Genomic DNA, 20931 nt, shown 5'->3' with positions numbered 1-20931 from the left:
CTGAAGCTAAGAGGGACTCCATACCCGAGCACTTTGAGCTTATAGTGACCACCCTCCTCCTGCTCCTCTTCCCTAAGTCTGGGCTGCTAGCTGCCCCCGCGGTCACCTTCACTGTCCCATGGTGTTTCCTTCCTTTTCGGACCTGCTAATACTTTTTCAAGTACAAGGAGGCAAAGGCAGCGCTGGCTTACTCAAGGGGATGGATCTTAAGGATGCCTGGCAGTTCACAGAATTGAAAAGCTGACCAACCAGTGTTGGCGTAGGTGGGACCCAAGGCGGTTCAGGGGCCCCAGCAGCCCAAACTCCAGGACCCCTGGGCACCTCCTGAAGATGCCCAAATTTTTTCTGTCTCCTCGGGTTTCAGGTTTGGGTCAGGGGTTTTTACCTTCAAAGTTCCCAGCATATGCTAGTTCAGTTTGTGTCTGCTCTATCTTTCCTTGTCCCTTGTAAGACTATCCTATCCTCAATCATTTTAACTTGTATCTACATATATACAATTGTGTGTGTGTGTAATGTGTCTGTCTGCCTGTCTGTCCAGGGGCAAAGGAGATGTTAATGCTGCAATGATTTCTCCCCTAGATAAATCATCAAAAAAATATCCTGTATATCAAACTTAGGACTTTTAAAATACATGATCTTACATTGTCTGGACTACATATGTCTTGCATATATAACTAAAATATTCTCTGTGAGCAGAAGCCGATCATATATAATATATATATATATATAAATATATATATACACATACATACATACACACACAAGGCTTTTTGTCTGATTAAAAAAACACATTGGAGAATTTTCAAAAGGCCTTTTGAGACATACTTTCTTTGTAATCCTAGGGGTTGTATCTGTGAAAACATCACAATAGAGGAATGTATGATTGGGGCGATAAAACAACAAATAGGAGAATGGATTTTCCTCTTCTATTTACCGTATAACTTTGGCCAGTTACTTTTTTCTGAAGCTCATTTGTGTCTCCTGCAACTGAGAGTTAATCAAGCTCCTTTCTCAGGAGATGGTTTTGATGATTAAATAAAATTTATATACAGTTTGCTTAAACTTTTTAAAAAATTAGCTATTTCTAAAAAAAATTAGCTATTTCTATCATCACCTCTTATGGAATTTGAGACTATGAGAATATGGAACTTGAGGGCAGGGGAGAAATATGAAAGCACTTAGTTACATTCACTAAAATAGAATGATGGAGCCCCAACAAGGAAGGACACAACAAGGATGTCTTTTGCATCTCACATGAGAAATGAGTCTAGTTCTTTACATTCCCATTTTACATCTTTTGTTCACTAACAGCTTTTCAGGATTTTACTTCTTCCAAGTTTCAAAGGAATCTTTGCACATTTTGTTTTGTTTTGTATGCCCAGTAGAAGACATTTCTTTCTTTCTTTCTTTCTTTCTTTCTTTCTTTCTTTCTTTCTTTCTTTCTTTCTTTCTTTCTTTTCTTTCTTTCTTCTTTCTTTCTTTTTCTTTTTCTTTCTTTTTTTTTCTTTTTCTTTTTCAAGACATTTGTTTCTTGAGTCTGGATCTCTTTCCAGATGCTTACAGCACTTTTTTTAAATGATTGTAAGAGATTGCAGCTTCCATTGCCTAGATTTTGTCCCTAGGTTCTGCTTTTTTCCCAGGGGCAGAATAACTTGAATGGTTAAGGTGGAAAAGGCTGTGGGTAATGTACGCTGCTCTGCTCCCAGCTCTGCTCGAACTCCCTCTTCAATGCCCAGGGGTATCCAACCCTAATCGCAGCCCTACTGGGATACCCTGAAGCCAGATGCTCCCCAATTCTCCTCACCTACACAACAACCTTCATGCAGTTCTAAGGTGTGTGTTTTTTCATTATCTATGCCAAGAGTTTATTTTATTCTGCCTGCCGGTTCATTTCCCTTTCTCCTCCTTCTCCTCCTCCTTTTCTCCTCCCTCTTTCCCTTAAAGTAACATTTCCCTTCTTTTCCCAAAGAATCACAACAGGAATGTGCAGCCGCTCCTGTGAACTTACACTGATGTTCTCAGATTGCTAATGTGACATCTAGACAGAAATTCACATATATTAGGATATCAGGTGGGGATAACTCAAACAGTTGGGAAGAGATTCCTGTACTATTTCCTTCCTTCCTTTCCTTCCCTTCCCTTCCCTTCCTCCCTTCTTCCTTCCTCCCTCCCTCCCTCCCTTCCTTCCTTCCTTCCTTCCTTCCTCCCTCCCTCCCTCCCTGAAGCCCAGGGACTCAATTTAAAAATCTTTTATAGATGGGCAGCCCCAGTGGCTCAGCAGTTTAGCACCACCTTCAGCCCAGGGCCTGATCCTGGGGCCCGGGGAACACATAAGGGCTCCCTGCATGGAGCCTGCTTCTCCCTCTGCCTGTGTCTCTGCCTCTCTCTCTCTCTCTCTCTCTGTGTCTCTCATAAAAAAATAAAATCTTAAAAAAAAAAAAACGTTTTATAGAATTGAATCCTGCTCTTTTGAGGAAAGGAACCAAATATGATGGAGAGAAACAGGAGATGAAAAAAAAAAAAAAAGCCAGGAATCTGAAAGGAAATAAATCAAGGAAAAGGACTTTTATCTTGTGGTTCTTTTGGTTGTTTTCATCTAAAGAGACTGACTCTAATAGTATGAAACATGGAGGGAATAAATACAGCAAGCATTCGTTCTGAAGCGTTTGTGCCTTTCTGGGCAATCCCCATTTTATTGCAGATATTGCTACTTAATTGTTCCAAGGATTTGACTTTTTCACAGGAGATAGGCATTCCTTTGCCTTCTTAGGAACAGGATTCGAGTCCTGTTGACACATGGGACTTTTCTTGGCCACTACAATTTCATCTACATTCACAAGCTGTAGGGCCACATCAGCTACGGCTCGAAGTCCTTGGGCTTTGGCTACCAGGGTGTCCCACACTCCTTCCTGGGTCACGTTGATGATCCCCTCAACCCCAACGCCTACCAGCAAGTTCCCAGCTTGGTGAGCCCCCTTCATCTCTGCCATGACCTCTGAGACCACTAGGCCTGCATTCTCGGCTAAGGTTTCGGGGAGAGACTGAAGGGCCTGTGCAAATGCGAGGAAGGCAGGCCCATTAAGCCCTTCCAACCTGCTTCCTTTTTCTGAGAGTATTTTTGCCAGAGCCATCTCTGTGGCCCCAGCTCCTGGGAGCAGTCTGGGATCCTGACACAACTGGAAGTAGGCATCGATGCCGTGGTAGGCAGCCTGCTCTGCACTCTTCAGCCCCTCTGCGGTGGCCCCCCTGAGGGCTATGGTGAGGGCAGGGGTGCCCGGGCATTCCCACTCAAAGACAACGGCCACACCTTCCCCAAGGTCCTGCTGATACACCCTCTGGCACTTCCCTGGCTTCAGGGGAGGAATCAGATAAGGCATCAGAGGTGTACCCAACACCTCACTCAGGTAAACCATGTCCCTCCGGGACCTGGCCTGAATCACCATGATGCCATACTTATCGGCCAGCGTCAGCGTATTCTCATCGATGTTCCCCCACACCACCGCCACGTTAATACATGCAGTTACCAGTTGGGCCACCTGCTTTTCTATCAGCTGTTCACTGCCTTTCCTAAATTTAGTTAGGTCAGCAGAGCTCGAGAGGCGGGCCGTAGCAGGTGCATTTGGGCTGGCGGGCCCGAAGGCGCAAACGAAGAGAGCTACCCTGGCCCCGTGCAGCACGCTGATCACCTGGCCGCAGGGCTTCGCGGACAGGGCCATCCCCGGGAGCAGGCATGAGTCCTCGAGCCTGCCCCCTCGCAGGGTGCACACCCCCACACGCTCGCGGTGGAAGCTGCCGTCCAGCTCCTTGATGGCCCAGCAAGCGTGTGCCACCAGCTTGGTCAGGTAGTCCATCTGGGATGCGGAGTGGGTGTTCATCACCGAATAGAGGGCCCAGAAGGGATCTTCCAGCGGCCCCAGCGAGCGGATGGACAGGGAGGGCAGCAGGGCCAGGACCTCGGCGGTGGCCGCGGCGTAGGCCTCGCGCAGCTGGGAGCGGGGCAGGCCGGCGCGCAGCAGGTGCTCGGCCTGCTGCAGCAGGGCTTCCGCCAGCAGAACCACGAAGGCCGCGCCGTCGCCGCAGCTCTCTGCCTGCGTGTGGGCCGCCTCGCGCAGCAACCGCGCGGCGGGGTGCTCCAGCTCCAGCGCCCGGAGGATGGCCGCCGCGGAGCCCGTGAACACGGTGGTTCCTCTGGCGGTGACCAGGAGCTTCTGCCGGCCGTGGGGCCCGTAGCAAGGCCGGATGACCCTGGCCAAGGTCTGCGCCGCCGGCACGCTGCAAAGCAGGTGCTCCTCCTGCGCCCCCGGGCCCCTGGCGCGCCGTCTCGGCCCCGGCCCCAGGCGCTCGGGCAGAGGCGGCGCCGCTGTGGCTCCGCCGGCCATCGCCTCTGGAAGCGGGGGCGGGGGCGCCCGGAAGCCGACTTTGGGCGCTTCTTAGAGGGGGGTCGGCGAAGAAAGGTGCCCAAAGCCCAGCAGCTGATGTCTGGAGAAGGGGGCGCTCCCGGATGGGGCAGGGATGATGTGCCTGCAGAGAGCTCAGCCCTCAACCACTCCCCAGACTGGTCTGTAAGGAGCGGGTCTTGGGGGCCTCTGGAGCCTGGTAGCTGCACCGGGATTCCCGTGATGAAGTCACAGAGTGGCACATGGAACCAGGGGCAGGGAATGAGGTCACAGAAGGATGCTGCAAGTTTGGGAGGCCCTGCGGGCAGGCAGGGGCGGGGGGGCAGGTCTGGGCCACTGGCCCATGAGGGACCCACTCCTATGCACCAGGCCCAAGAGTTACATTTATTTTATATATTTATATATAATATACATATTTATATATATATATTATATATTAATATATTTTATATATATACATAAAATCCCGGGTCTCCAGGATCACACCCTGGGCTGAAGGTGGCACTAAACGACTGAGCCACCGGGCTGCCCCCAGAGTTTCATTTAAACCTTGGAGACGGGGGATCCCTGGGTGGCTCAGTGGTTTGGCCCAGGGAGTGATCCTGGAGTCCCGGGATCGAGTCCCACATCGGGCTCCCGGCATGGAGCCTGCTTTGCCCTCCTCCTCTGTCTCTCTCTCTCTCCTTCTCACTGTGTCTATCATAAATAAATAAATAGATCTTTTTTTTTTTTTAAATAAATAGATCTTTTAAAAATAAATAAATAAACTTTGGAGACACCGGGATCAAGTCCCATGTCAGGCTCCCTGAATAGAGCCTGCTTCTCCCTCTGCCTGTGTCTCTGCCTGTCTCTCTCTCTGTGTGTGTCTGTCATGAATAAATAAATTAAAAATAAATAAATAAATAAACTTTGGAGACAGTGGAGAGGAGAGCCAGTGGAAATACCCACCCATGTCACGTTCCCAATGAAGGGGGTAGCTCCTGCAGAGCATGTTGTAGTTGCAGGGGTTTGGTTGTACTTGCTCAGGGAGGGCTGTGTGCTGCTAGCTAGGTGTTGTTACCTGTCTACCTGGGCCTCCTTGGCCACCCCCACCATTGGTGCTGCTCATTGGGATCTCTACAGTGTTTACCGGCCTGTTTGCCTTCCCAGCTGCAGGTGTGTGATGCTCCTCCTTCCAGTGACAGAGATGTCACCGAGCTGGCAAAGGCAGGTCAAGACAAGGGAGGGAAGGATGCTGGCAACCTACAGAAAAACTATAATGTCTGCAACTGAGGGTCAGTGCCTAGCCTCCCAGTGGTGGGAAAAGTAGAAAACCGCTGGCAGTGACTTTAAGCCCGTCTCTGTCTGTCTTACACTCAGCCCCTAGAATTTCAGTTCCTCCCAGTTGCCCTCCTTCCCTGGCTCTCTCACTCCTCTTCCTCAAATGCAGCCCACTGGGGTAATAGTTTCATAAATATTTATTGAGCACCCACTATGTTCAATGGAATGGGGAATTCCAACAGACAGGAACGTGGACACGGGGAGGGGAAGAGATTTGCACCAAATGAATACAACTTCTGTAGGTGTTAGGCAGAGCACCAGCTGGAAGTGGTGAAGATTACGATTATTAAGAATAGGGGAAAGACAGAGCAATACCATTCGTTTTTCGTTTGGAAAAAACCCCTTTTTACTTTGCTTAATAGCAGCTGTCCCCAAGCAGGGGGAGCCCCAGAACTCTGAACCTGATTATACCAGTCAGGAATCATGATTGTATGTTGGGCATTGTTTTAATATTTCCTCAGACAAGATGATAGCAAGAAAGAAAAGGAAAGAAATACCTGTCAGAGTGAAATATAATTAAGGGGAAAATGGAGATAATTCTGGAAGAAAAACAAAAAAAACTTTTTCCTCCCAAAACAACTTGATTGCTTTTGTAAAAATGATAGCTATTCATTATAAAAGTTAAAAAGAAAAATGCAAAGAAAGCTGGTGTCAGGTGTCATTTGGAATTCCAGCTCGGATAATCATGGTTTGCATTTTGATGAACATTATGACCATGCACTTCTATTCTTACATAGATTGTTGTGGATTTCTGCAGTTTTCCATAAGTGGATGGTGTGATCCATGTTATATGAGTTATTCTATAATCATTTCCCTCTCAACATTATGGTGACTGGGAGAAATGTTTTTTAAGGAGATATTATGGTGTCTGAAAACTGTGGACAACTGTTTTGACCTCTTTTGATTTTGGAGACTCCTTTAGAAACAGGTGTGTGCCTCCAGGCCCAGGCTTCTGAAAGCCAGTAACCCTTGAGAAGAGTGTCATATAACAAATGTTGGGGATGGGGGCAAAGATGACTAGTCTGCTTCTTTATAGAAATGTACACAAAATATAGCAAAGTATGCATGTTTACATTGTTTATATGGATGCAGTTTCTTTTTTTTTTTTATAAATTTTTTTTTTTTAATTTTTATTTATGATAGTCACACAGAGAGAGAGAGGCAGAGTCACAGGCAGAGGGAGAAGCAGGCTCCATGCACCGGGAGCCCGATGTGGGATTCGATCCCGGGTCTCCAGGATCGCGCCCTGGGCCAAAGGCAGGCGCCAAACCGCTGCGCCACCCAGGGATCCCTGGAGGCAGTTTCTTTTTAAAAAATAAACACTCCTGGTATATGTTGGGGGAAATCACCTTAGCTCTTTTTCTTAACACTTAACATACATTTTCCCATTTATTTTACTTATTCCACAACTATTTATTGAGCAGCTGCTGAATCATAGAGATGAAAGATGAGTAAGGGCAGATAACTGCAGCCCTTTCCACTAGGGCATCGGGTATGATACAGACAGCCAGGGTGGGACGCTTTCCAGGCCCTGAGAGCTATTGGTATGGGGGAAGCATGGGGCTTGCAGAAGCATGGGTGTGTGTGTGACACATTGTCATTGGCATGGGGAGAGTGGTGGTCAGGGATGGAGGTGAGGTCTAAAGAAGCAGGAACTGGCCACGTGAGAAATGAAGGGAGCTGGGACAGCCTGATGAACCAAAGGTAATTCTGAAGTCTGGAGCTCCCTGTGGGGAGGAAGGGGGGCAGGGCAGAGGGGATGGACACTTTGGCTGGCCAGGTGGCAAGGCTCAGGGGGCCATGCTGAGGAGATGAGACTTCAAGAGTGATGGGTGGGACTTGAGTTCCATTTCCATTGTAAAGGTACATGATTTTATGTTGTGGTATCTTCATCCATTTCACTTCACAGCACAGGGGAATGTGAGGGTCTGGTCATTGTCTTTGACCTTGGAAACAGGCCCCAAACAGTACATTTTGGACCGATTTTTTTTTTTTATGATTTTATTTAGTTATTCATGAGAGACACACAGAGAAAGGCAGAGACACAGGCAGAGGGAGAAGTAGGCTCCCCCGGGGCTTGATCCCAGCACCCTGGGATCATGATCTGAGCCCAAGTCAGATGCTCAGCCACTGAGCCCCCCAGGCGTCCCTGGACCAAAATTTTTTGACTCACCTTTCCATAGCTTAAACTAACCAAGGAACGGGTAAATTGCAACTTTACTTCTCACTATGTGGACACTGTCATTGCTAAATTCACCTGGATTTTATTTATCCTATAAATAAATCGATTAGGTGTAAAAGAAATGTGAATATTTTGTGCCAAGTTTGCCTGCAGTTAACTCATTATATACATTTTCCTGCACACATTTTGACCTGCTAAGGAGAGTAGGCACCAGTATAGGCTGTTTGGTAGTTAAATTGAGTTGAATAATTAAGGTGAGGTCATACTGTACTGGGGGAATTCTTTTTTAAAGACTTTATTTACTTATTTGATAGAGAGAGTGAGCATGAGAGAGAGAGAACGAGATTACAGGCAGGGGGGAGGGGCAGAGGGAGAAGCCGACTCCCTGCTGAGCAAGGAGCCTAGATGGACTCTCATCCCAGGCCCCGGGGATCATGACCTGATGAGCTGAAGGCAGATGCTTCACCAGCTGAGCCACCGTGTGTGTGTGTGTGTGTGTGTGTGTGTGTGTGTGTGTGTGTATGTGTGTGTGTATGTGGCATCCAGAGGGTGGATCCTTATTCTGATATGCCTGGTCCTTAGAGGAGAAGAGACACATACCCAGAGAACACCACGTGAGGGCACAGAGACACAGGGGGAGGATGGCCATTGGAGGGATGCTCTACAGCCGAGGTCACCAAGGATTGTGGGCAACCACTAGGAGCCGAGGGGCATGACAGCTTCTTCCCTAGAGCCTACCACGAGGAACCAGTCCTGCCAACACCTTGATTTTGGACTTGTAGCTACCAGTACTGTGAAAGAATACACTTCTGTTGCTTTAAGCCCCCCACCTTGTGGTAGTTAGTAGCGGCAGCCCGGGAAACTAACGCAGTAGTAGTCTTGTATTATCAATAAAGGGGAACCTGTGTGTGTGTGTGGGGGGGGCGAGGGTATGGGGGGGGGAAGGGGGTAGGTTTCTAGTTGCTACCACTTGTTGGCACAATGTTTTTCTATTTGTCTCCTAAATAGACAGGGTTGTCTGCTGACTTCTCCACCTCTGCCCTTCCCCCCACATCCCCAGATGCATTTCTATTAAGACCATGGTCTTGTACACAATGGATGTAAATATTTAATCTTTCTATTTGTATGTATTCCCATGTTTATTTTTCAGTTGCCTGCTTGCCCTTTTTTGTGTTTATCTTGTTAAGTAGTGCCAGGCTTAAATCATAGACCCCTAGAGGGCAAGATTCATATCTATATGAAATGTGCTGCACAACATCTACTTATGCCTCACACTCTTACACACAAATTATTTTTGAAGGTGAATGTTCTGTTTAATTACTTCTTTGATTCTTCCTTTAATTTTTCTGTACAACAGGTACATATTACTGAAATAACTCCTGTAAGGCAATAAGAATTTTTTTTAAGAATTTTTAAAGCTAAAACACACTATGTACTAAATATGAACTAATTTTAATTAATTATTTTAAAAAAGATTTTATTTATGAGAGACACGGGGAGAGAGAGAAAGAGAGAGAGAGAGAGGCAGAGACACAGGCAGAGGGAGAAGCAGGCTTCCTCCAAGGAGCCCCACTCGATCCCGGATCCTGGGATCATGCCCTGAGCCAAAGGCAGATGCTCAACCGCTGAGCCACCCAGGTGTCCCAATATGAACTAATATTAAATGATTGACATTCTTTTAAAATTTTATTTGTTAAGTAATGTCTACACCAAACATGGGGCTCAAACTCATACAGCTGAGACCAAGAGTGATAGGCTCTACAGACTGAGCCAGCCCCAAGCCCCTGAAATTCTTTTAAAAACATTTTTTTGGGGGGGATGCCTGGGTGGCTTAGCAGTTTGGTGCCTGCCTTTGGCTCAGGGCGATGATCCTGGAGTCCCGCATCGGGCTCCTTGCGTGGAGCCTGCTTCTCCCTCTGCCTGTGTCTCTGCCTCTCTCTCTGTGTCTCTCATGAATAAATAAATCTTAAAAACAAAACTTTTTTTTGCTGAAAAAGGACAAAAATTGATATCCTACGACTGCAAAAGTGAAACTTTAACAGTAAAAACATGAACACAAAGATTAGAGGGTCTAGAATTTAAGTTTTCAGTGGTCCTTCTACAACAGTAAGTTTGCTTCCTAAAAAACCCTGAGGAGTTTAAGACTTTACAGGAATAAAGAAGAGAGAGAGAGAGGGACAATTACTAGTGAACCTACGAGAGAGGCTTATAAATATTTTACATTCACTAAAACACAGCAAAGCAGACAAACTCTAAATAAAGACCGTATCAGTGACATCTATAGGCCTCCATTAGCAAGAATGGCTATTGTACTGTGAATTTTTATTTACCATCCCTTGTTTGCCAGACTCCTTGAGGGTCTTATTCTGCTTAGTTTCATGAGATGTTGGTTTTTCATTGGTGTAGATAACAATCCTCACCTCCCAAACCACATTCTAAATATTTAATACATATCATACTGCATGTGCTCTGAAGGATTCAAACATTATAGAAAAATGTAATATAGAAAGTGAAAGTCCCTTGTAATCCAACCCTTCAGAGATGATTGCTGCTAATATTATGGTGCATATATACCTTGTTTTAAAAATACCTACATTTTTGTGTACCTATGAAAAAAGTATATATATATATATATATATATATTTTTTTTTTTTTTTTCATTTGGTGCTTCCAGACACTTTGTGCCTTTCTGATTTTATAATTTTGAGTAACCTCAGCTACATGACTCCTGGCTTTTTGCCATTGTGGTCTCAGGGCTCTGAAATTTGGATCATGGACATGGAAAAACCTTCGGAAAACTTTGTTAAACAGGTATTCTTTGAATCCTTCCTTTGCTTTCTGAGTTGTATTTTATTTGCTCTACCCATGCGAACTTCAGGCCCACAAGCCTGCTATTCTATTTAAACAGATCCCAACTGCTTGTCTGCTCACAGTAGCTGAAGGAATGGAGATTTAAGGCTGGGCTTCCTATCCCTCAACATCTTTTCTTTCCAGAAGCATCACTGCACAGACCTCTGTTTCTTAGCTTTTTGTTCATTCTACCCACTTTTCTGTTCTGTTCTCAGTTATTCCTTTTAAAACTTCTCTCCAGCAGGAGTGACTTGCAATTTGCACACACTCTTTTAAATTCTCCCAAGTGCTGAAGAAGTATATTGAAATATCCTGATGTATAATTTCGTGCATGTGAAACTCACAGTTGGAAATGACTGCTCTAATTTCAGTAATGAACACAGAAAAGCATTTGGATTCATAACCCAATGTTTGAAAAGTGTACTTTAAAATGTAATGTGCAAGAAAAGAAAATTGAAGAGAACGAGGAATGAAAAAACCTTAAATATACTGCTTCATAAATTCATCATTAGGCATATACATGTTGCACTTCTATTTATAAATCAGGCACTTTTAATTTATAGTGTGCATTTACCACGTCAGCCTCTCCCCGGTCTCAAAAATCCCGTGGCTGTAAATTTAGGAAACTTGAACAAGCCAGCAAGGATTAAGCCCTGTAGGAATTCAAATGACTATCTTCTTAGACTCCTCATTTCAGCCATTTCAAGGAACTGCTTTTGGCCAGAACAGGCTCTGGAAATGAAACTGTGTGTATTCTTCGCCCAAATAGAAAACGCAATTCAAAGTTTAAGTTCTGGCTGTTGGGAGTCATGGGAGGCGAAGAGCCTGGCTGGGAAACCGGAACCTGCAGCGGGGGCCTCGCTCGGAGCTTGCTGGGCGGACCGGGAGGACCCGCAGTCGGAAGGTCCCCGGCGGGGCGGGCCCGGAGGGCACGCTCCGCGCAGCACGGCTCATCCCCATCCTTCTGCAGATGCTGATAGGTCCTGGTACTCCCCCGGTGCTCACACGCTGGGCACGCACACTGGGGCACACACGCCGGTGCACACACGCCGGTCGGCGGTGCATGTGAAGCCAAGCCCCGAAGAGTTACCTCCCCAGCAGAAGAGAGTCCACACGCCCGCACGTGTGACGGTCCTTCCCGAGAAAGTGCCCGTTCCCCCGCTTCTGGCCCCACTTTCGCGCACCGCGAGGTGGCTCAGAAATCCTTGCATTTCTGGGCACCCCCCCCCCCCCGCCAAGATCGAGTTCTGCGGTCGTTACGGGGGGGGTGTCTTTCGGCGTTTTGGCTCAACATGTCACCCTCCTTTCTGTCTGACAGCTCTACAAACCGTCTCTGGCCCATTTTTTAAATGACGTTACAATAACGAAACTCTCCCCGGAATCGGATCGCGGCGAAGTCGCAGCGCACTCGGCGTCCGCGGGAGCTGCTGGGGCGCCGGGGGCTCGGTCCGGCCGGCCGCGGGGCGGGGTCCCGGGGATCCCGGGGTCTCCGCGGCCGCCGGCTCCCGGGCAACCCGAGCGTAGCCCCAGCGGCCCCGCCGCCCTCCTCTCCGAGAGGCGCGCGCCGCGGAGTCCCGCGACCCCGATCCCGGATCGCCTCATCCGCAGCTTGGCGCTTTCCCGAGCCGGAGCCGGAGCCGGAGCCGGAGCCGGAGCCGGAGTCGCGGCGCTGCCCCAGCGGCCGCGTCAGAGGAGCCGAGGAGCGGGGAGGAGAAGGGAGGGGAGGGGAGGGGAGGGGAGCGGGGGGAGGCGGGCGGAGGGAGCGGGGGCGGGGGAGGGGCGGTGAGGTCAGCGGCGGCGGCGCGTCCGCGGGCGGCGCATGCGCGGAGCGAGCCCTGTGAGTGGCAGCGGCGGCGCGCGGGGGGCGGCGGGGCCGAGGAGTGGGGGAGGGGGCGGGGGCGTCGCGGCGGCCGTGTGTGGGCGAGACGGCGGCGAGTTTGAGAGGTCTGTGGTGCGGGGCGCCCGGGGGAGACCCGGCGCGGCCCTCGCGCGGCGGCGACGGTCGTGTGTGTGTGTGTGTGTGCTACACGCACACCCGCAAAACTTCCTCCTCCCCGGCCCGGGAGGGCGGGCGCGGGCGCTGAGGGGCCGGCGCTCGCGCCGCCCGGAACCCACAACAACAACTGGAGCAGCTGTCAAAACTTCGCCGCCGCCGCCCGGCCCGACGCGGCCCGCGCGGGGGAGGGGCGGCCGGCGGGGCCGCGACCCCCTGCCCGCCGCCCGCCGCCCGCCGCCAGCCGCCCCCCGCGCCGCGGCCCCTGGCTCCTCCCGCCCGCGGGCGCTGGGGGAGGGGCGCGGGCGCAGCCCCGGCCGGCGCCCCCCGCGCCCCTGAGTTGCCCCGCCCCGCCCGGCGCCCGCCCGCGCCCGCCCGCGCCCGCCCGCGCCCGCCCGCACCGCCAGGCCCCCGCCCGCGCCCCGCCCGCCGCCGCCGCCGCCCGCACCTCCCGCCCGGCCGGCCGGCCCCTCCCTCCCGCCCGCGCCCCGCCCGCCGCCCCCCGCCCCCCGCCCCCCGCCCGGCCCCTGCGCGCCGAGGTGCGCGCGCCCGCGCGTATGTGTGTGAGTGCGTGTCCTGCTCGCTCCATGTTGCCGCCTCTCCCGGTACCTGCTGCTGCTCCCGGGGCTGCGGGAAATGCGAGAGGCTGAGCCGGGGAGGAGGAACCCGAGCAGCAGCGGCGGCGGCGGCCGCGGCGGCGGCGGCGGGAGGAGCCCCCCAGGAGGAGGACCGGGATCCATGTGTCTTTCCTGGTGACTAGGATGTCGTCGGAGGAGGACAAGAGCGCGGAGCAGCCGCAGCCGCCGCCACCACCCCCCGAGGAGCCCGGAGCCCCGGCCCCGAGCCCCGCAGCCGCAGACAAAAGACCTCGGGGCCGGCCTCGCAAAGATGGCGCTTCCCCTTTCCAGAGAGCCAGAAAGAAGTAAGTTGAGTGTGAGGGAGCCAGGCCGGGAGCCAGCCGCGGCGCCGGGCCGGAGCTGTCACCGGCGCGCCCGGCCCCCTGCCCCCGCGCGCCCCCGGCCGCCCCCGCGGGGTGGGGGTGGGGCCCGGCGGCCGCGCGGCTCCGGCCCGGGGCGCCCGCCCGCCCGCCTGGCTGGCCGCCCGCCTGCCCCGCGCCCCGCGCCGCGCGCCCCCCACCCGGCCCGGCCCGGCCTCCCGCGGGCGCCCGCACCTCACTCCGCGCGGCCGGGCTCCGACGGCCCGCGCCGCCGCCGCCGTCGCCGCCGCCGCCGCACTTTACTTTTTAGTTTGGCCCTTGCGCCCGGCTTTTCTTGGTGCATCTGTGTCGGGAGACGTTTCTGGGAGGTTCTCCCGGCCTAGCGTGGTCAGCGGGGAAGCCCACGGCGCCGCACACCTCGGTGGTCCCCGGACGCGCGCATTGTCAACTACAAAGCAGTCCGCCGCGGGACACTCGCGGAGCTGTCAAAGAGCCGGGCCAGGTGGTCTCCCCGCCGGCCTCGGGGGAGGGGGCGCCGGCAGGACCCGGCCGCCTCCCTTTGTCAGCTAGCTGCCCCTTGAACTTTCCTTGCTCCCGAGCCGGTGCTTTCATCTTCTAATGATAGATTAGGAAGTCCCTCGACTTCTCCGTCCCCTCCCCCCGCCGCCGCACCGCCGCACCGCCGGGGCCGGGAGCTCGGCGCCGGTGTGATCGCGCGGCCGGGGCAGAGCGTGCACAAGTTTGGGGAGCGGAGCGGGCTTCGCGCAGCAGGCCGGGCGTGCACGGCACGTCAGCTCGGACGGAATGCAGATGGAAATGTGGCCCAACTTGTGTCCAGGGAGCCCCCCCACCCCCGCCCCCCACCCCCCACCCCGAGCTGCAGCCGGGCTGGGGAGGGGCTTCCTCGGTACCCGAGCACGCAGCGGGACTTAGACTTGGGTTATTCCTTTACTGGAAACGTCTTGGACAAAGCGGTCATTCGGCAACTTTGCCTGGAGATGAAACAGCCCGTCTTAGTGCACGCAGCGAGTGGCTGGGCTCTTGCGGCTCCTGACGGTGCCATGGAAGGTCTGCGACTGTCTTCGGAAGTTGTAGAATGGCGTGTGTTGCTTACTCATTTCATTCTGGGATCCCAGCTCATTGAGCCGCCGGCGTGGAAGGGTGCAGGGGGACGCGGGGGAGAGCGGCGCGTTTACGCAGAGTCCGCTGCCGCCGCTGCTGCTGCTGCTGCTGCTGCTGCTGCTGCTGCTGCTGTGCTCGGGCGCTTTCGGTTGGTGATCTTACTGTTATGCCCGGTGGTACGTAGTAGAAGCAGCAGTGTTCACCGAGGCAGAGCCAGGCGGGGCTGTGGGAGACCCACGAAGCCCCGGCTGGATGTTCTCTTTCCTGCTTTGCTGTCCTTTTACTATGAAAATGATTCGGGCCCTTTAACTTGCCTCCATATTTTATTTCCAGCTCTTACCACCTATGACAAATCGTGAGAGAAACAAGTACAGGATATGTGTACATTATTGCATTCGCCTCTTCGGGATACAAAGTTAGGGTTTATTATGCCGCTAGCGAGCCTGGTAATGACAGGTCTTCTATAAAAATGCCATTATTATTATTATTTCTCTATTAAGTGGCATTTGGAGAAGGAAGGTGGTGTTTTAAGTGACTTTAAACTTTGTCACTTTTTTGTGTCCTTTAAAGCAACGTATATCAAGCCTTATTAGGGTTCAACTTAATTGCTTCCCATTTGACTCCTCTTGATTTCTTGCTGAATATTAATTTGATGTGATATGTTTTAGATTTGCTCTCAGATCCTTGCTGTAGGAAGAGTAGACCCATCTGTGTTGTCACGCCCCTCACCCATACACATGCAAGTGCGTGCGCGCGCGCGCACACGAGCACACAGACACAGCTCCCCTGAGATCGAAATGAGTTCATTTGTATTAGTGCAGCCTCTGGGTACACCGGAAGAAAGGTTGGATTAGGGTATTACCAGTATATTATTTTAATTTTTATCTCATTTTACGAATAAGGAAAAAGCAGTCCTTTGAGAAATTAAAAAATTTCTACAGAATGATGCTAACAGTATAAAGACATCAATACTTTGGGAAACCTTTAGCACAATTCTAAGTCTTAAGAGAGTTTTCTTTCTTGGATTTGAGAGGTGATTCAGCATTCCTTATACGAAATTTAGTGGTAACGTTGGTGATTCCAAACTTTTTAGTGCTTTTTAAAAAATTAGGTGTGTCCTTTGAAGGGAATGAATCTCCATTTGTTTTAGAAACATGTAAGTGGAAACTAATAAGTGAGCTGGAAAGCAAAGAGAAGAATTTTCAGTTGTGTGTCTCTATACAGTGTTGCAAGGACCCTACACTTGGGTAGTGAAGATCCTGAAAGTGAAACGGCACTGTAACAGATGTAAATTAGGTTTGTAAATGCTAAAATTACATGGGACTGCAAATACTTATCTAAGAAATGAAAAAAAAAAATGTATGTTTTGTGAAGTGCAATGGAGATGCAAGTTTTTAAGTTGGCCCTGTCACTTGGATGGTCACCAACTGGGTGGTTTTATGCTAGAGAAGATGTTTTCTGACAGTTGTTTTTAAAGTGGGTTTGCGTATTTGTCTTTGGATTTAGAAAAAGAGGGTAACCATGCTCTGCTAATTTTACTTTCTTTGAGTTTGAATATTTGAATTTTTAATAATTAGGTAAGTAAGCTTAGCATTTTCTTGTTTTATGCTGTTAGATAATTTTTGATTTAACGTATTTAAAAAGTATAGACTGGGGATCCCTGGGTGGCTCGGCGGTTTGGCGCCTGCCTTTGGCCCAGGACGCGATCCTGGAGACCCGGGATCGAGTCCCACATCGGGCTCCTGGCATGGAGCCTGCTTCTCTCTCCTCCTATGTCTCTGCCTGCCTCTCTCTCTCTCTCTCTCTCCCTCTCTCTCAATCTATCATAAGTAAATGAATAAATAAATCTTTAAAAAAAAAAAAAAAAGTATAGTCTATATAGTTATTAGTTTTAATGAACTATTATCTTAAAATTGTTTACTAAAATTGAGAGTTTTTTTAAACTGAAGCTATTGATCTTAGAGGCATTTTGAAAAGTAGATCTATAAGGATTTCCTGTTGCACAAATGTGAAGTGGAACAGTGAAATTTACATTTGTTTAAAAGTTCTTAACAGTAAGGACTATCTAATAATTGGTTATTTGGAATAGTTTATAATATTTATTAGAGGTACAGGTCTTTCCATTGGTGAAGAAGCTCCTGCCGCAGAGTAGGCACATACTAGAGGTGTAATTCTCTGTTAATATTTAGGAACGTTTTACCGAAGCTTTGATATTATTTTTCCTTCCTAGGAATATATATTCACATTACTAAATTGGGAAGACAACCATTCTATATATATATATATACACACATATATATATATATATATATTTTTTTAACCAAGTCAACAAAGTTAATGTTAGGGATGGGGTGGGGGTGGGGGTGGTGGAGAAGCAGGTGGTGGGGATAGGATTTCTGAGGCACTATCCTTGACTCTTTTTGAAAAAACTCTCTTTATATTCTGAACCACTTTCTTTTCAAAGGGCAATTACTGTTATTAGAAAGCCACCTAGAGCCTTATTGTTGTAGAAAATTGGGCACAACACAGTGATGTCATACAGGGGACAGCAAAAAAAAAAAAGCTCTGCTGCAGATGACTGTTGCTATTCTATATTTGTAAGTCCCTTCCCCTTTTCAAAATCTCATTTCCATAGCTGTGAACTTGAAATAAGTAATAAAAAGGTGGATTGCATTTAAATATATGCAGTTTCATAAAGCAGCAATTTGTAGTCGAAAGATACCACTGTTATTATTCATGCTTCTTGAGATAATGCAAATTTGTAATTTGTATGATAGTAATTCTTTTTATTTTTCAAGAAATTAGATACATGGAAATTTTGGCAATTACTGGTCTCTGGTACTTAATAGGCATTGGAATGTTTTAATGTACTTGAAAAGCTGGTCCAGGAATGGCAGCCTCTCATCTGTTAGGTGGTTGTTCTCCAACCTGACCTCATTGTAGTTTGCTATTGTCTTGTTGGTCTTATTCATGAAATCTCTAGTCTTTGAGAATGTTATTAGTCTAATATTCAATTTTATGTTCAGTATATTGGTTATTACTATATAAACTTGATATACATGGGTTTCCATGTGAATTAAATATCAGAATTATTTTCCCATTTTGAAAATACTGATTTAATACATTTTCCTACTAGCTCAGTTAATTCTGCCTATGCCATATTTGTAGTCAGTTTGCAGGGTCACAGAAACACTGCTCTACCCCCCACCCCCACCCCCCACTTTATTGCAAAACTTCATGGTATTCCCCAGGCCACAATCAGATAGTGCTTGTCCAACTTTGTATTGTTAAGCCACGTGTAGCTATGACTGAAGGGCTTCCCTGAAACCTCATTTCCAAAATGAAAATGGTCAGTTTTTAGTTATAGATTAGATGCTCTCTGTGATCTTGGCTGGTGGGGAGGTATAAGATACCTTGCATAGGATTTGATACAGTTTTTAATCCATGAGATGTTTGGACTGAACATAATTTTTAGCTGATATAGAATAAATTTACTAGTCTGTGTGTGTGTTTGAGAGAGATTCCCTTTCTTTTTCCTTTATTGTTTTGGCCCCCCCCCCCTTTTTTTTTTTTTTTTTTTATGATAGGCACACAGTGAGAGAGAGAGAGAGGCAGAGACACAGGCAGAGGGAGAAGCAGGCTCCATGCACCGGCAGCCCGACGTGGGATTCGATCCCGGGTTTCCAGGATCGCGCCCTGGGCCAAAGGCGGGCGCCAAACCGCTGCGCCACCCAGGGATCCCTTGGCCCATCTTTAAATTTCAACAAGCTGATTAATCCCTTCCTCCTCTTTTTAAAAATTGTCTTTATCATGTTTGTGCTACAGTGTCTATTTTCAGAACTTCTTGGCAGTATGAGTTGCAAAAGTTATGGAGTGAAATAGGGACAATTTCTTTTCTCTCTCTCTCTCTCTCTCTCTCTGGTGATGGCCTGCATATAAATGTATGCTTGTGGTTAGTGTGAAAATTTAATGGAAAGACCAATTGTGAGTTTGTGATGGGAATTGTCGGTCTCTATGCAGAATTTGAAAGGCTTAAGAACACAAGAGAAACAGATGACACAGCTCTTTTTGCCCTTTGTCTAGAAAAAATTCTCATGTAAAAGATGGGAAAGTTGTTTGACTTTGCTTTTGGTATTAATTTTGTGAAAGCAGTAACTATGTATGATACACAAGTGTTGAAATTGTTTTAAGAAGTCTGGGAAATACTGTCCTGTAACTTTTTATTTTTTGTTTGTTTTTTAAAAGATTTTATTTATTTATTCGTGAGAGAGGCAGAGACACAGGCAGAGAGACCAGCAGGCTCCATGCAGGGAGCCCGATGTGGGACTTGATCCCGGGACTCCAGGATAACACCAGGCGCTAAACAACTGAGCCACCCAGGTGTCCCTCTCCTGTAACTTTTTAGATCTTTTGTTTGGCACATGTTATTCAAGGAGCTTGTAAGCGTTAAGTGCATGTGGGGGTGGACAGTCACCTATGGAAGAAGGATCACTGTGGCCAACAGGGATCTGCAAGATTTGGAGTTAGAACTTGAAGGATTGATAGGATTTAGTCAAGTATAGTGAGAAAGTTAGAGTGTGTTGTGGGGTAGCAGTGTGAGTGAAGTTATTGAAGCAGGAAATGTAAAATGTATTTTCTTGGTGGAGTGTGACTAAAACAGAGGCTTAATGTGGGAATTGGGGTCATGCCATGATGGTCCTTGAATGCCAGGCTAATGAGTTTGGGCTTTGTAGTCCAGGGGTTATAAACTGTTTACAGGGACTAGGTAGGTAATTGAAATGATTGCATGCAGCTTGTAAGATCCTGAAAGACAGCTGACATAACTTAAGGCCTTGAGTTGGGGAAAAATTGGTGAGTAAAAACAGCCTGAAGGGTTCTAGGAATCTTATGCCTTGCTTAAGTGCAGCTGATAGACAATTCTGGCTGATGGTTGCCATGTGAGACTGTCAGATGTTGTTTTTAGATACTTTGGTTTTTCAAGAGAGACTGGGAACTTGGAATTTTATGTGAAATCTCTTCTTAAGTATCTTCAATTAAGATCTAAAACACTATTTGGGACTACATCTTGTAGGTCAGGTTTAATCTGTGGACCACTGGTGTGTTACAGGTCTTCAATCTCTGCTTTATTTTATTTTTTAAGTTAATTTTTTAAAACAGATATTTGCAGTCTTCCAGGGGACAGTCATGTTATCAAATTACTTTGTATTCCCTGTGCATTTTATACAGTTGAGTGTAGGTACTGTAATACTTGGTGATTTGATGGCAACTATTTTAGGAAAGCCACCCTAGTAATATGAAGAGAGGAGTTACCTGGAGGCAGAGATTAACAGCCTGTTGCAATAATCATGGTGTGAGGTGATCAAGGCAGACGGTATATTGTTGGTAATGTGGATGGAAAGGAAGAGAGATTTCAGTCAGTGCAGGGGAGGAAATTTGAAGTTTCTGGCATAGATGTCGAGGAGATAGAAACGTCTGGGAGTATTTGGGAGTGTAGCATTGAAGCTTAGGAGCTCCATTAGGATAAGTGATTAAAGATGTGACTTCCTTGAAATCACTGAGAATATGGAGTGTCTGTGGAATTTAGTACTTTTATTAAGTACTTTATTAAGAGTTTTTCTTAGGACATAGTGGGGGTGGGGTAGGAAGGGACCAAGAAGGCCCGTAAAAACGAGAAAGGAAATCATAATAGATTCCTACAAATGGGCAAGTATGTATGTGCAAAGATGCTCATGGCAGCAGAGAAAATTAGAAAATGAGTAAAGAAAAATTGGCTGCAGCAAAATACCCATCAGTGGACCCGCCATGCAGTTCTTATCAGGACAGAGAGATGAACCTGTGGGTACCAAAGTGGGAGAATGTCTAAAACATTTGTTGACTTGAGGAAAAACTTCTAAAGGTTGCAAAGCAGTAAGTTTAGTACTAACTCTATTTTGTAAAGGGCACACAACCCCAAATTTTATGCAGATATTTTGTGTATAGAAAATTATTTGGAAGAATACATAACATTATTAATACTTCTGGGGAGTATATACTCTTGTATGTACATCTGTGCACTTTTTATTTATGTTTGTTTATGTATTTATTTTAGAGAGCAGATGAGGGGAGGAGCAGAGGGAGAGAATCCTAAGAC

At 48.3% G+C, this 20931-nt stretch overlaps 2 protein-coding genes across 29 annotated transcripts in view; one reads left to right on the top strand and one right to left on the bottom strand.

The window, feature by feature from the left end:
- Nucleotides 1-2663: 2663 nt before the first annotated feature.
- On the bottom strand, nt 2664-4673 carry CCT8L2 (chaperonin containing TCP1 subunit 8 like 2). Its single transcript, XM_025993753.2, has one exon. The coding sequence runs from the start codon at nt 4377-4379 to the stop codon at nt 2712-2714; it is 1668 nt and encodes a 555-aa protein (XP_025849538.1). The 5' UTR covers nt 4380-4673; the 3' UTR covers nt 2664-2711.
- Nucleotides 4674-13280: 8607 nt separating this feature from the next.
- The window catches only part of KMT2C (lysine methyltransferase 2C), a 284827-nt gene continuing 277176 nt past the window's right edge, over nt 13281-20931 (top strand). For 25 of the 28 annotated variants that reach the window (XM_072763208.1, XM_072763207.1, XM_025993763.2 and 22 more), the window contains exon 1: nt 13306-13664. In XM_072763208.1, the coding sequence (XP_072619309.1) occupies nt 13504-13664 (161 nt within the window). In that variant the 5' untranslated portion in view covers nt 13306-13503. Of the gene's footprint in view, nt 13665-20931 lie in introns of all 28 variants that reach the window. The other 3 variants (XM_072763203.1, XM_072763205.1, XM_072763209.1) reach the window with 1 other exon arrangement.

The sequence above is a fragment of the Vulpes vulpes genome, chromosome 7 (genome assembly GCF_048418805.1).
Source record: "Vulpes vulpes isolate BD-2025 chromosome 7, VulVul3, whole genome shotgun sequence".
Lineage (NCBI taxonomy): Eukaryota > Metazoa > Chordata > Mammalia > Carnivora > Canidae > Vulpes > Vulpes vulpes.
Note: the sequence above shows the minus strand (reverse complement) of the source record. Positions and strands in the feature narration are given on the sequence as shown.